The 14177-nt window shown below is 59.7% G+C and overlaps 1 protein-coding gene and 1 long non-coding RNA gene across 3 annotated transcripts in view; one reads left to right on the top strand and one right to left on the bottom strand.

Annotated features, from left to right (window-relative positions):
* Positions 1-8761, top strand: LOC116630795. The gene is made up of 4 exons (XR_004299016.1): positions 1-87; positions 6108-6280; positions 7733-7838; positions 8676-8761. It is a non-coding gene; the product is annotated as an uncharacterized LOC116630795 (long non-coding RNA).
* FLNC (filamin C) overlaps positions 4467-14177 on the bottom strand; it is a 27455-nt gene continuing 17744 nt past the window's right edge. Inside the window, exons 27-48 of one of the 2 annotated variants that reach the window (XM_032401611.1) lie at positions 13753-13909; positions 13485-13674; positions 13288-13311; positions 12922-13169; positions 12418-12498; positions 12005-12104; positions 11603-11743; positions 11265-11393; positions 11016-11189; positions 10217-10378; positions 9899-10102; positions 9289-9441; positions 9075-9197; positions 8752-8991; positions 8327-8596; positions 8089-8226; positions 7765-7880; positions 7058-7190; positions 6787-6963; positions 6385-6603; positions 5504-5713; positions 4467-5379 (exon numbers count right to left, since the gene is read on the bottom strand). In XM_032401611.1, coding sequence (XP_032257502.1) covers positions 5192-5379; positions 5504-5713; positions 6385-6603; positions 6787-6963; positions 7058-7190; positions 7765-7880; positions 8089-8226; positions 8327-8596; positions 8752-8991; positions 9075-9197; positions 9289-9441; positions 9899-10102; positions 10217-10378; positions 11016-11189; positions 11265-11393; positions 11603-11743; positions 12005-12104; positions 12418-12498; positions 12922-13169; positions 13288-13311; positions 13485-13674; positions 13753-13909 — 3577 coding nt within the window. In that variant the 3' untranslated portion in view covers positions 4467-5191. The remainder of the gene's footprint in view (positions 5380-5503; positions 5714-6384; positions 6604-6786; positions 6964-7057; positions 7191-7764; positions 7881-8088; positions 8227-8326; positions 8597-8751; positions 8992-9074; positions 9198-9288; positions 9442-9898; positions 10103-10216; positions 10379-11015; positions 11190-11264; positions 11394-11602; positions 11744-12004; positions 12105-12417; positions 12499-12921; positions 13170-13287; positions 13312-13484; positions 13675-13752; positions 13910-14177) is intronic. The other variant, XM_032401612.1, reaches the window with a different exon arrangement.

Genomic DNA, 14177 nt, shown 5'->3' on the forward strand with positions numbered 1-14177 from the left:
CGCTCATTCAATAAACCTGTTGAGCCTCCTGCTGATAGATACCTAGACACCAGAAGAGAAGATAGGGTTTCTGTTCTCCAGGGCAAGGTACGGGTCTGTATCGTGTATGTAAGTATTTAAGTATGGCACGCAGTTAACAGCTAGTATATATTTGTTTAGTAGATAAAAGATTGAACAAGTTGATGGTGACACTGACTAGTGAGGTAGGGGTTCAAGTGAACATGCAATTACAAAGCAGTGTGTTAATTGCTAAAGTTAATTCCAGGACGTGGAAGCATCCACTGAAGGGGTAACTAGCCCACTGGGGGGAAGGTGTGCTCAAAGAAGATCGCCAGAAGGATTCAGGAGATAGAAATAAGGACAAGAGGGTGTTGTAGGCAAGAGGAACAGCATATGCCAAGGCTTAGTGACTAGAGAGCATAAGTGCCCTCAAGCAAAGGTAAAGAATCTGGAAGTTATCCTGAGGACAAATTATCCTGAAGTCACTGGAAAATGATGTCGTGACATACATGTTTTAGAGAGAGCGTGGTCACGGTGCTGTGTACAGAGGCCAGACTGGAAGGATACCTTTGTGGTAAGACATAATGGTGGTCAGAACTCAGGCTGTGATAATGGGAATGTGGAGAAGGAGATGGAGTCAAGAGATATTTAGAGCAGAATCGACAAAACTGGTTTTCAGATTGGATGTGTTTGGGGAGTGAAGTAGAGACCCAGGTGACGCCCAGGCTTCTGGCCATTGCAACTAGGTGGATAGCAGTAAATTACTGAGAGAGTGAGCTCTGTGAAATACAGACTGAAAGAGAAAGGTCCACTCTTTCCTCCTCCATTTTAGCCAACAGGCATCCTGGTGTTCAGCTGTGGTTTGAGTTTAGAGTGCTTGAGACATCCAGATGGTCTCGGCTAGTGGTTATTTGTATGATAGCCTTGGGGTTTGGGCACACCTGGTTTGAATCTTGGCCTTGCTACTTAGAAGTATGATTTTGGATTTATCACCAAAGTTCTCAAGGCCTCGAGTTCTTCAGATAGTAGTGTGCCCACCCACTTGATAGAGCTGTTAGGATTAAGTGAGATAGAGTCCATAAATGCTCAGCACCCAGGGCTATACTTTGGTTGGGGAAGAGCAGCTGGGCTGGAGTCTATAAGCACACAGGTGGAAAGCAGGTGATGCTGAGGGGGGAGGCCAACAGGCCATTCAGGAAGGTGCTCACACCAAGGGTGAGTGGGGAGGGAGGGTAGAGAATGAGGACGGGTGTGTGTAGAAGCCCCTGGTTTAGTGCCTGGCACAGAACTGGCCCACAATGGTCTCAAGTGGTTGGGTACTTAAGAGAATGGATCCTGCCTTCATTGGTTTTATCAGGTAGAGTAAGGAGCTGGGCACATTTACCATACACTCATTCATTCAACCAGCATTTATCAAATGTGGCCATGAGGGGGCTGAGGACACAAGACTGATCAAATGTGATTTCTTTCCTCAGGGAGCTCCCTGCAGGATGGGGAGGAAGGCAAACATAAGAGAGGCCCTGGAGGGGTCTTATGGGAGCAGGATTCAGAGCAAGGAGGGGGAAAGGGAAGAAGAAACAAAAAAGAGCACAGAGGCAGATAGGCTACTGAGTAAAGAGGTGAGGAGGGTGGTCTTCTCTGACTGACCCACCACTATGTGCTGAAATGTCCGGGGGCAGGTCTAGAGTTGAGGGGTCAATTGAGTGAAATGCTTCTTTGCCCTGCTCTGGCTACTGAATTATTTATTCATGTGTCACACATGTCTGTATTAGATCTTCCAGGGTCAGGGAGCTCAGGCTGGTAGGGGAGGAGGGTCTGTAGATACAAAGTCACAGATCCGTGTAGTAATGCAGAGATGTGCCCTGGGGCAGTTTGGGAGCTGGGGGGCAGATCCAGGAGAGACAGGGAGGGAGCCAGAAAGATGACGGGGGTGGAGAGGCAAGGGTGTTCCCAGGCACAGGCCCAAACTGCAGCTTGGGTACCCAGGAAGCTAGAAGCTGTAAAGTGGGGTTGGAGTAGAGGGTGTGGTGGGGAGTGGGCACACTGTCTGACTCAGGACTTCTTTTTTTTTTTTTTTTTTAAGATTTTATTTATTTATTTGACAGAGAGAGACACAGCAAGAGAGGGAACACAAGCAGGGGGAGTGGGAGAGGGAGAAGCAGGCTTCCCGCTGAGCAGGGAGCCCGATGTGGGGCTCGATCCCAGGACCCTGAGATCATGACCTGAGCCAAAAGCAGACGCTTAACGACTGAGCCACCCAGGCGCCCCTGACTCAGGACTTCTTGCCTGAACTGGTGGGGGATGCTGGTGTGTGAACTTGGTGGCCTTGTTAGGGAGAGTAGACATCAGCCTGGAACCGGAGGGAGCTGCAGAAGGGCCTGAACCAGAGAGGGGCAAATTCCTTTCAATGTGAGCCTCTCAGGCTGCGGTGTGGAGGGTGGGTTTGAGAGAACTGGCTGGGACCAGGGAGGCGAAGTGACAAGGCTGTAGGGCCAGGAAGACTAGTTCGGAGGTTGGTGACCAGGGAAGCTAAGTGACTGGTAGGCCAGGGAGGCTAGTAAAAAGCTGATGGGCCAGGGGAACTATTTAAGCACTGGTGGAACAGGAAGACTAGTTAAGAGATTGGTGGGCCAGGGAGGCTAAGTGAAGAAGCAGATGAGCCAGGGAAGCTAAGGGAAGAAGCTGGTGAGCCAGGAAGACTAGTTAGGAGGCTGGCAAGCCGTGGAGAATAGATAAGACGCTGACAGGCCAGGAAGACTAGTTCAGAGGTTGGTGGCCAAAGAAGTAAGTGAAGAGACTGGTGGGCCAGGGAAACTAGTAGTGATGCTGATGGGCCAAGGAAACTAGTTTAGAAGCTGGTGGGCCTGCGGGACTAGTTAAGAACCCGGCAGACCAGGGAGAGTAGTGAAGAGGCTAGCAGGCCAGGGAGACTAGTTAAAGGCAGGGAGGCTAAGGGAAGAGGCTATAGGCCAGGGAGGCTTGTTCAGTCGTTAGTGGGTCAGCGAGGCTTAGGTGAAGAAGTGGCAGGCCAGGGAAGCTAACTGAAGAGGTTGCTTTTCCACGGAGACTAGTTAAGAGGCTGATGGGCCAGGGAGGCTAAGGGAAGAGACTGGTGGGCCAGGGAGGGTAAGTGAACAGGTTAGTTGGCCATGGAGACTAGTTAATCTGGCTGGCCAGGGAGGCTAAGTGAAAAGACTGTAGGCCAGGGAGGTTAAGTCTGGAGGCTGGCGGGCCCAGACTAGCTGAGACCTTAGTAGCCAGGGAGGCCAAGGGAAGAGGCTGGTGGGTCAGGGAGGGTAAGCAAAGAGGCTGGTGGCCTAGAGAAACTAGTTAAGATGCTGATGGGCCAAAAAGTCTAGTCTAGAAGCTGGTGGGCCAGGGACTAGTAAAGAGGCTCATGGGCCAGGCATACTAGTTCAGAGGTTTGTGGGCCAGGGAGGCCATAGAAAGATGCTGGCAGGCTAGGGAGACTAGTGAATACGCTGTGGGACAAAAGGGCTAGTTTGCAAGCTGGTGAGCAAGGGACTTGTTAAAGGGCCGGCAGTTAGTTAAGTGGCTAGTGGGCAGGGAAACTAAGGGAGGAGGCTCGTGAACTAGGGAGGCTAAGGGAGAAGGTGGTGGGCCTGGGAGACTAAATAAGAAGCTGGTGGGCCAGGGAGGCGAGGGAAGAGGTGGTGGGCCTCTCTGAAGACTTGCCAGCGGCTGGAGGCCAGGGAGACTAATAGAAGAAGCAAGCATGCCAAGGAGGCTCAGTGAAGAGGCTGGTGGACCAGGGAGGCTCGGGTAAGGGGCTGCTGGGAAGTTAAGTGAAAAGGCTGTAGAGTCAGGGAGGCTAGTTCAGTGGTTTGTGAGCCAGGGAGGCTACATTCATCAAGAGGCTGGCTGGCCAGGGAGGCTAATTGAGGCGGCGGTGGGCCTAGGAGACTAGTTCAGAGGTCTGAGCCAGGGAGGCTGAATGAAGAGGCTGGTGGGCGGGCCACGGATGCTACCAGCAGATGCTTGTGGGCCAGGGAGACTAAGGGAAGAGCTCAGGCCAGGGTGACTGGTTAGGAGGCTGGTTTGGGTTGGGGTCCTGAGCAAGGTCAGAACTGCTGATGGAACCGGAATGGGTCCAGATCTGACCCTGGACTTAGCTGGATTGAAGGTTCCTGGGTTTGCATGGGGTTCTGCCTGTTTGCTGGGTGAGGAACATTTCCTGTTGGAGTCCGTGCTCACTGTTTTAAGGACCTAATTTGTTGAACATCTTTGAGATCAGGCTGAAGGGAAGCTGGCCTCCCAGGAGCCATAGGGCAGTCTTCCAGAACAGTGTTCACTTCCCTCTCCCACCCGCCAACTCTCTAGGAGTCTGAGGACTAATCCTGGAAGCCCCTGTCGTTGGTTCTTTCAAGTATTCCACCAAATCCCAGACCTCCCCAGACAGATGGTGGCCACCCATAGAAAGCACGTGCACGACAACAGCCAAGCCTCTGCGACAGGCCACACTTTATTTGGAGTTTTCCACGTAAGCGACTCCCGGCAGAGCCACATGATTTGTGCAAAAGTCCCCCCAGAAAGCTGGGCCTCGCAGTGTGTAAAAAAGGCCCCCCACGGGGCAGAGCTGTGCAACCGTAAAAAAAAAAAAAAAAGAGAGCGAGAGAGAGAAAGCAGTCCTCCAGGAAGCCTGGCTGGGCAGCTAGAAACCGCCCGGGGCCAGGCCGCGTCCAGCGCTGCTGGGTCTGGGTCTGTTTTCTCCTCCGGTTGTGCTTTCTTCTCCAAGTCCTTAACGCTCTGGGGTTGTGGCCCCCGAGGGGCCAGACCCGGTCCTTAGCAGCAAGGTGGTCTGGCCGGCAGTGCGGTTTGAGGGTGACCTCTCTCACACACGCAGACACCCCCAAACACATGCTTCCCCGCTGGCCTCAGCCCCACCAGAAAACTCGGGGCTTCCCTGACCCCCTCCCGACCCCCAGCCCGCCCTTGCGTCACATTGGCCAGGAGGAGCGCTGCCCTGAGACAGGTAAGGCCCCCCCAAGCCCTGGGGGCATGGCAGGGAGGCTGAGCCGCCCGTCCCACACCCCAGGGCGGGTGTTTGCGGTCTGATTCTGCGCGTGTGCATCTAGGTGTGGAATTTGTGTGTGTGTGTGTGCGCGTGTGTGTGCGTGTGCACGGGCTGGCCGGAGGCGGGGGCCGAGGCTGGGGGAGGCGCTTCTGGGATTCAGGGCACATTGACTTTGAAGGGGCTTCCGGGGACACTTTCGTCGCCCCACTTGACGATGAGGATGTAGTCCCCTTTCTCCTTGACGGTGTAGGTGACGTTGTAAACCCGGTTCCCCATGTGCTTCACGTAGACCTCCTCACAGGGGGTCTTGGGCCCGTGCACGCCCACCATCATCATGTTGGTGCCTGGAGAGGAGACAGAAGGGGCTGGGTCACCCCAGGGGCCCACAGCCCCTCGGGACCCCCCACCCCCCATGTCCCTGTGCCCTTGCCCACCCTAGGAAACCACCCCTCTCCTCCCTCAGCATGCCTGCTTTGCTGCAGTCCACGGTGAAGGAGTTCTTCTGGCCCACAAAGGCCTGGGACAGCCCCGGGCCCCGTGTCACCACCTTGCTGGCATCCGAGGAGAACTTAGGGATGGAGCTGTAGCTGGAGCCACGGCTGGAGGATGACTTGGTCACGGTCTCCACCAGAACTGTGGATGTTTCGTGAAGGCTGTGGCCTCCAGACAGCCGGGGCCCTGAGGGGCAGAGCAGGGTGAGCACGAGCTGGGGAAGAGGCCTGCCTTCCCTAGGCTGCAGGCCCTGGGCCCCCGCACTGACAGCCCTAACAGCGGGGGCCACGTCCCTTCCCCCCGCTGGGGCACCTGGCGTTCCCAGCGAGCCCGGCTGCGTGCACCAGCTTCCGCTTGTCCTGAGGCCCTGGGCCTCGGATGGCTCCAGCCCTCACCCTGGCTTGGTCTGGGAATCCAAGTCACAGGGTAAGAGTCTTGCTTTAAAAAGAACACGTATCAAAAAAAAAAAAAATAAATAAAAAAAAATAAAAAAAAATAAAAAGAACACGTATCCAACTAATCCTTCATGCTGCTTCCGAAAGGAAAGCGTGCTAAGTATTTATTGAGCTTTGTCTTCTAGGAAGCAGAAACCTAGAAGCCAGGAGGGCAGAAGATTAAGCTAAAGCTTGGGAGCCATTGCAGGGAAAAGATTCAAGTGATGGGCAACAGTAAAGAGGAAGGAGTTGATTTTCAAAAATGATTCTCCGTGGCTGCACAGAATGGTGTGCGCGCGACCGGGCCCACTTATTCCTGGTAAGTTGCCCGTGGTTTTGGGGTCAGACTGTGACCCAATGTGAATGGCCACTGGAGTCCTCCAGGCCGGGCTGGAGGCATGCCCCCCCACCCAGGGCACTCACCTGTGACCTTGGCCTTGAAGGGGCTGCCCACAATGTGCTGGGGACCACCGTACTTGATAGCAATGAGGTAGTTGCCAGGGGCCATGGGAGTGTAAGTGACCACATGGCCCTCAGGACACTCCCGACAGTCCAGCTGCACCTTGGAGGGGCCATCGATGGTGACCGACAAGGCCCCTGAGCCCGCGTTCAGGGTGTTGACGATGAACTCTGATGACACACCTGGGGGTCGGAGGTAGCAAGGATGGGCTGTAGGCAGGAAGGGCTTGGGGCCCAGAGCTGGGCCGGGCCCCAGGCTCCCACAGCCGACCTCGGCAGGGCCTCAGCCCTCCGGGTCAGGGCGGTACAGGACCAGAAGCTGAGCACCCCAATATCCACCCCTCTGCCCCAGCCCCAGACACTCACCAGTAGTGCCTCCCTCAAGCCCAGGACCATAAGCTGACACCAAGCCTGGGTCCCCAGCCTGGCTCTGCTCCCCAACACGGATCTTGAAGGGACTGCCAGGGATGTGGGCACCATTGAACTTGACATCAATAGAGTGGACGCCGTTCTCGTGGGGGATGAAGCGGATGGTGTGCTTATCTGTGGGGCAGAGGGTTGGTGAGGGCCTTTGTTCTTCCTCTCCCCGTCCCCCAGCGGGGCCTGGCACGGGTGGGCAAGGCCAGGGCCAGCTCACCGCTGTCCAGCTCAGACACGTAGCACTCCTCCACCGCGCCCGAGGGCGTGTGCACGCGAGCATCGATCACGCCCCGGGCACCATTCAGCTGCACTGCAAAGGACGCCGGCTGGTTCACCTTGAGCCCCGTCTCCTGCAGAGGCCACAGAGGGTGCTCAGACTCCTGGGAGGGTCTGGAGCACCACTCTCGCTGCCCGCCCAGCCTGGAGGCTCCCAGCCCCGGCCTGGCCCAGCTCAGGGAGGTAGTCAACAAGGCTCTGGGAGGTGGGGGGCAGGGCCTGTGGCCTTGGCATCCACCTGCAGGGAGGTGGGCCCACCCAGCTATGCTGGGCATGGTGGGGGATGAGACGATGTACCCCGTCCCGGCTGAGGAGGTAAGACTCACACTATAAAGCAGGCCAGAGGCCCAGATGAGGAAGGAAGAGTGTGGCCTAGACTGGCCTGGGGGTGGGGGGGGGGCTCCCTGGAGAAGGTGGGTCAATGGGAAGGACTGGAAGAAGCACAAGGAGGCCAGTTGGGGATGGGAGTGTGTGAAGATGATCCTGGGGGTGAAGCATGGCCCCCTGCTGTACAGATACTGGGAGGGAGGGGGGACTTCTGCCGGCTGTCCCTTCCAAGGTCACTGTTAAACCCTTGAACCCATGGACCTGCCTTCAGCTCCTCCCCATGTCTTAGGACGGCAGAGGGGCCTACCCCCGGGCACATACCTGGAGGCTGGTGACGGTGAGGCGGCGAGCGTCATCCGAGAGGGAGGCCACAGGCACCACAAAGGGACTGTCTGGTATGTGCTCATCGTTAAACTTGATGGAGACCTCATAGTCACCTGGGGAGGGAAGGCTGGTCAGCACAGGCCCCTGGGTGGGAGATGGTGGGGGTGGTACCACCCACCCGCCTCATCCCTGGACAGGCTCCTTGGGTCAGGGAGAGAGACTCACAGCCCCAGGGGTGTGGGGTGGAGGGAGATGGGGCAGAGAGCAAACAGGGGCCCAGGTCAGGCGGGCCCAGGCTCCCCCTCCATCACAGACCCCTACCTGGTTCCTGGACAACATAGGAGACCCCACAGGAGCCATCTTTTCGGTCCTCAAATGCAATCTCCGCCTTGCTGGGACCCTCCACGGCAATGGACAGGCCCCCGGCACCTGCTTCTCGGGTCCAAATGCTGAACTCAGCTGGGGACAGGGAAGCAGGGCAGAGACAGCTCTTCAGCACCACTGCCCATCCCCCCAGCCGCCCTGCCTCCACCCCCCTCGCCTGGCGCCTGCCCCTCACCTGGCACGCTGGCCACCCCTCGCTCCAGTCCTGTGCCTCCAGCCCTCACTTTGTGGGCACCGCCTTCACCCAGTGGCCCCACAGTGAACTGAAAGGGGCTGCCAGGCACGTGCTGGCCGCGGTACTTGACCGTGACTGTGTGGGGCCCCATCTCCTGGGGCACGAAGCGCACGCTGTATGCGCTGTCTTCTCCCTCAACAATCTCTGCGGTTTCCATCTTGCCCGACGGGCTGGTCACCTGTGCGGTCATGTCCTGAGAGCTGGCCTCACCTGCAAGGAGTGGGGAGTGTCAGGGTGACACTGGGGCCGCTCCCAGCCTTGGACCTTCCCTCCCTCTTCCTCTGCCCAGAACACCCGCGGCCGGCCGCCTGCGGCCTCCCCACCCTGCCCCCAGGGGACGGAAGGCCCAGCGCAGCCATGCCTACCCTCCTGCCGGGGGATGCTGCCGAAGGAGCCCAGGCGCTCCCGGCCCAGGAAGTCCCCGAAGACGGCGGGGAAGGGGTCTCCGCCGACCTGGGTGGACTCCTCCACCCGCACCTCGCGCTTGGTCTCCCCGCCCCGCGTCTTGCTGATCTCCGTGCGCTCGGTGCGGGTGTACGTGTGGCTGCTACGGGTGAAGGTGCGCGTCAGGCGCTCCTGGGCAGACACCATCTGGAACCAGTTCCCTGGGGGACACGGAGCGGCAGAGGTGAGTGGCCAGGCCCACCGGCCGCCCCAGAGCCCTGCCCAGGCCGTCCCGGGGTCACACCTGGGATCTTGAGGTTGAGGTCACAGGTGCTGCCGATGGTGGCGATGGCGGGCGCCTGTCTGCGTCGGGTGATGCTCTCCTTCATGCGACCCTCGCCGGTGACCTTCACAGTGAACGGGCTTCCTGGGAGGGGAGGGGAGGGGAGGGGGCGATCAGGCAGCTCCGACCACCGCCTTCGCAGCCTCTCCCTGCCCAGTGGTGGCCCAAAGCTTACCGGGCACGTGCTTGTCAGCAAATTTGATGTTGATGATGTAGGTGCCAGGCTCGGTGGGGCAGTAGGTGACTTTGCACGTGCCGTCCTCCATGTCCTCACAGTTGATGTCCACCTTGCTAGGGCCTTCAATACTCAGCCCCAGGCCCCCGTAACCTGGCAGGACACCAAGGACACACACCCCCCCCCTCAGGCCCTGCCACTCTGCTGTGCCCTCCCCACGCTCCAGGCTCTGTCTGGAACAGGTGCCCAGCATGGGTAATGACCACCGAGGACAGTGGGCTCTGCGGGAGGAGGGGTGAGCCAGGCGCCGAGCCAGGGGGCCGGGGATGGGGCAGTGTGGGGAAGTCCCTCAGGTGGGCCTCTCGGGTGCCAGTGAGTGAGGGAGAGTCCGAAACTCAGGACAGCTGGGCTTTCTCTTAAATTTGAGAGACGTGACACGGAACATGCACTACCCCCCAAATGGACCCCAGAATGCGAATCCCCACAGAGACTGGGCCAGGAAGTTCAGGGAGGAGATGACGAAGGGGCCCTGGGCGGGAAAGTTCAAGTCCTCCTTAGAAACACCAGCTGAGTGGGGAGTGGGGGCGGGGGTCCCTGGGGCGAGAAGCACCTGCATTGCGAGTGTCCACGATGAACTCCGCCACCTGGAAGGTCTGTCCCTCGGACAGGCCCTTGCCCCAGACGCGCACCTTGCTGGCGTCCCCGATCTCAGACGGCCCCACCAGGATCTTGAAGGGGCTGTTGGTGACGTGCTTGCCGCTCTTGCGCACGCTTACCACGTGCTCCCCGACTTCCTTGGGGGTGAAGGAGATGCCTGTGGAGAGGGGGTGGTCAGGCCCGGGGCCCTGCGCCTGGCAGAGCCCCCCTCCTGACTCCTGTCAGGCCTTCCTCCTCCCCCGGAGGCCCCTCCCCTCGGCCCCGCGCTCACCAATGTGGCGGTTGGGCAGGCGCTTTAATAGGCAGGGCTCCTCGTTGCCCGAGGGGGCACGGATGCTGGCGGTCAGCAGGCTCAGGTCACTCTCGGTGATCTTCAGTGACACGTCCGTGGAGGTGCCCACGTTCAGCTGTGACGTGCGCATCGAGTCATCACCTGGTGGGGGAGTTTGACGTGTCAGACAGGATTCCAGGCAGGCCATGTCCTCGTGGGGCTCAGGAGACCTCCTAGCAGACCCCGCTGGACTCGCGAGCTGGGACCACTCAGGGCAGAGAGGCCCAAGGCCCAAGAGAGCATGGCCTTCAGTCACACGTTGGCTGCCAAAGACTAGAGATGGGCCCACTACCCCAGCTGCCCCATGGGTGCCTCAGGCCTGAATGGGCTCAAGCCCTAATCTGTGTATTTTAATTGCAAGTCCCATGGTTTCGTGGAACCGAAACCCTAGACTGGAGCAGACAGCACCAACCCCTTGCCTGCCATGTGGCTCTCATCAAGTTGCTTAGCCTCTCTGGGCCTCCTGATCTACCAAAAGAGAGAGATGATCGGTACCCTAACTTCACAAGAGTTACATCAGTGACTAAATGAGGTGAGCTGTTTGAAAGCATGGGGGGTGGGTGGATACTCCTCACCTGCTCTAAGGAATGGAGTGTTCCTTGTATTTGTCCAAAGATGACCGCTTTCACCCAGAGGGGCGCGAACCCTAACGCCCTGGGTTACTCGGACATGCTGGGCTTCCCCACCCGGCTCGTGCTGGGGCTTGTACTATAGGCTCATGTGCCCACCCCCACCCCACCTGTGATCTTGGCCGTGAAGGGGCTTCCGGGGATGTGCTTGTCATCAAAGCGCACGATGATGCTGTAGTCTCCGGGCGCCGTGGGCAGGTAGGACACCGTGCAGGTGCCGTCCTTGTTGTCCTTGCAGGTGATCTCGGCCTTGGACGGGCCCTCCACGGCCAGGGACAGACCTCCTGGGGGGGAGGGGGGCTGAGATCAGAGGTCCTGCCCTCCTCCTACCCCAGCCCTCTGCCTCCAGCTCCCCGCACCTTCTCCAGCGTCCTTGGTGACAATGGTGAAGGTGGCCGGCTTGTTGACCATGCCGTGGCTCAGGCCTGGCCCGTAGGCACTGACGTGGCGGCTATTGATGGCATCCACGTAGAACTGCAGGGGGCTTCCTGAAGGAGACAGAGAGAAGGGCCTGTGTCAGCAGGGCCCCCTGTACGTTCCTGCAGCTTCCCTGTCACAGGGCCTGACTGATGGAAGTCTGCCCCCCCCAGGGGCTGGCATGTCTCTGCATACAGCTGCTGCTCCGTGAATATTTGTTGAAAGAAGGCAGGCAAGAACGAAGCCCCCGTGGGCCCCTCTGAGCCCGGCCCCGACTCACCAGGGATGTGGTTGCCGTCGTACTTGATCCCCATGTGGTGCAGGCCTTTCTCAGTGGGCGCGTACCTCACCGTGATGGTGCCGTCCTTGTTGTCGGTGATGTTGGGCCGGGCCGTTTTCCCGGAGGGCATCCGTACCTCCCCTGTGGGGTAGCAGAGTTATGTAGGGGACCCTGCTTTTTCCTAGCTCGGCCCACCCCTCTCCTGCTGCCCCAGGCCCCGGGAGACAGCCGGAGCAGCGAGCCGAAGCCTGCGCTGGGGCAGAGAAGGCTGGAGTCTGAGTTCCAGCTCTGCCCAACTTGGCTGTGTGACCCTGGGTAGCTAGTTTCCCCTCTCTGGGCCTGGAAGAGGTTGTCCCCCTCCCCCCTCCCCCAGCCCTCCTGCCTCAGGGCCCCAGGACGTACCGGTGAGTTCCCCTTTCTGCACGGTGAAGGGGATGACCAGGTTGAAGGGCCTCAGCATGGACTCCATTGGCTCTGCGGGCACCACCGGCTCTTCTGTGGCCTGCGGCAGGGGAGAGGAACAGTCATTGGCTGGGGAAGGTCTGGGGAGCTTGGCCTGAGTCCCAACGGAAGTCCGAGAAAGTGAGGAGAGAACAAGATGGTTAATGGTGAAACCAGAGCGGCAGGAGAGGCGTGGCAACTGCAAGAGAAGGGGCGCCGTGCTCAGCCCGGGGACCCATCTGCCCAGCCTCATGCCCGCCTGCTCCCCAAGACGGCCCCAAACCATGCCCCAGCCCTGGCCACGGAGGACTAGAAGGAGGAAATGAAGGAGCAGGAGGAGGGCGCGGCGTGGCCCCCGCGGGAGGCGGCAGTACCCAGGGCGCGGGGTAGGTGCTGGGCCGGCGCAGCTGCAGCACGTCAGAGGGCTCCTCCACATGGGCCATGCGGTCACACGCCTGGGGGCAAGGCACGGAGAGCACGGGCTGTGGCAGGCCGGCTCTCGCCAGCCCGAGCGCTCCGGAGCCCACTCCGACAATGGCCCGGGACCTGAGGTCTTGGGCTGCCCTCGGGGCGGGATGGCTATCTCGCGAGCTTTACCCTCTGGAGGGCTTCATCGCCCCACAGGGCCACCTTGGGGGCATGGCTAGGGACTGTGGGCCCGAGGGTCGGAGAACTACATGACCAGCTCTCCAAAGAGATCTGACTGACCACTGGAGAGGCCAGAAACAAGGGTTGTGCTCAACTCCCAAGCTGGGAGGCCATGGGGACCCGAAGGCTTGACTCCGGAATCTATCAGACATGGGGGCGGGTTCTGGGCTTTCTCGCTGCTGCTAACAGGGCCCGTCTCCCCAGCCACCGTCCAGGGCCTTGGAGCTTACCAGCACGTGGAAGGGGCTGTTGGGGATGTGCTCGCCTCCAAAGCGGATCGTGATGACGTACTTGCCCGGCTCGGGCGCTGTGTAGTAGATGTCAAAGGTACCATCGTGGTTCTCAACCACGTCCACGTCGAGCTCTGCCCCATCCGGCGTGGACACTGTGCATGTCACCTTGCCTTTGCCTGCCGCCTTGGCATCCACCGTGATCACGGTCTCCTCCCCGATCTGGATGCGGGGTCCTAGGCAGGCACCTGCCACCCAGGAGAGCCAGGTTGAGGGTCTTGGGGGGGGGCTGTTGTGCCCAGTCCCTCTCCATTCCCAGCTGCCCTCACCACCTCAGCCCACAGCAAGAAGAGAAAGGCCACTCACCCAGGCCATGGCCTCCAATGGACACTGGAAACAGAGAAGAGCGTGAGGCCACACGGCCGTGGGGAGCAGGGGGGGATGGGGCGGGTCAGGTGGGCTCTCTGACCGGCAGTCCCCTAGGGACTGGGCCAGGGACCTGGAAGAGCTGTGAGGGGGACTCGACGGCGAGCAGGGGCAGAGGCCGTGGAGAGCTCACCCACCTGTGACAAGACACTTGCTGGCATCCCCGGTGGGCAGGGCATGGATGCGGAAGGGCGAGTAGGGGATCTCGTCGCCACCATACTTGATGGTGATGGTGTAGCGGCCGCTCATGTCTGGCAGGTAGGACACGGTGTATGTGCCATCCCCGTTGTCTCGGATGTTGGCCTTCTTGGGCTTTCCCTCGGGGTCCTGGGAGAGATGCAGCGGTCAGGGCCGGCCTGTGCCCAGAGCCTGACCAGGGAGATGGGCTGCGCAGCACGGACTCACCAGGATCTGGACGGTGAGCAGACCCTCCCCGGCATCCCGCGCGTCAATGGTGAACTCCACGGGCAGGCTGGCGGGGATGCCGGACGCGTTGAGGCCGGGGCCACTGGCCCGCACCTTGCTGGCATCGTGGGCAGGAAGCACCTTGATCTTGAAGGGGCTTGAGGGGCAGAAAGAAGGGACAGTTGGCTGGGGTCTCAGGGGAGTCCTCCCCACAGACATAAGGAGGGAGGATTCTGTGGGGCAGGGAGGAGGGAACAGACCACATCCTGAGTTTTGTGGGAGGGCTGCTCGATGGCCGGGATGGAGCCTGAGCGTTTCTGCATTCCGCAGGAAGACGCTGCGGTTGGTTTAAAGAGGAGGGTGCGGGAGGCTGCCTTCTCCCCCCGCACTCCGCCCCCCCCGCCCCGCCTTCTCCCAAGGCACTA

This window comes from Phoca vitulina, unplaced genomic scaffold, assembly GCF_004348235.1.
Source record: "Phoca vitulina isolate PV1807 unplaced genomic scaffold, GSC_HSeal_1.0 scaffold4, whole genome shotgun sequence".
Taxonomy (NCBI): Eukaryota; Metazoa; Chordata; class Mammalia; order Carnivora; family Phocidae; genus Phoca; species Phoca vitulina.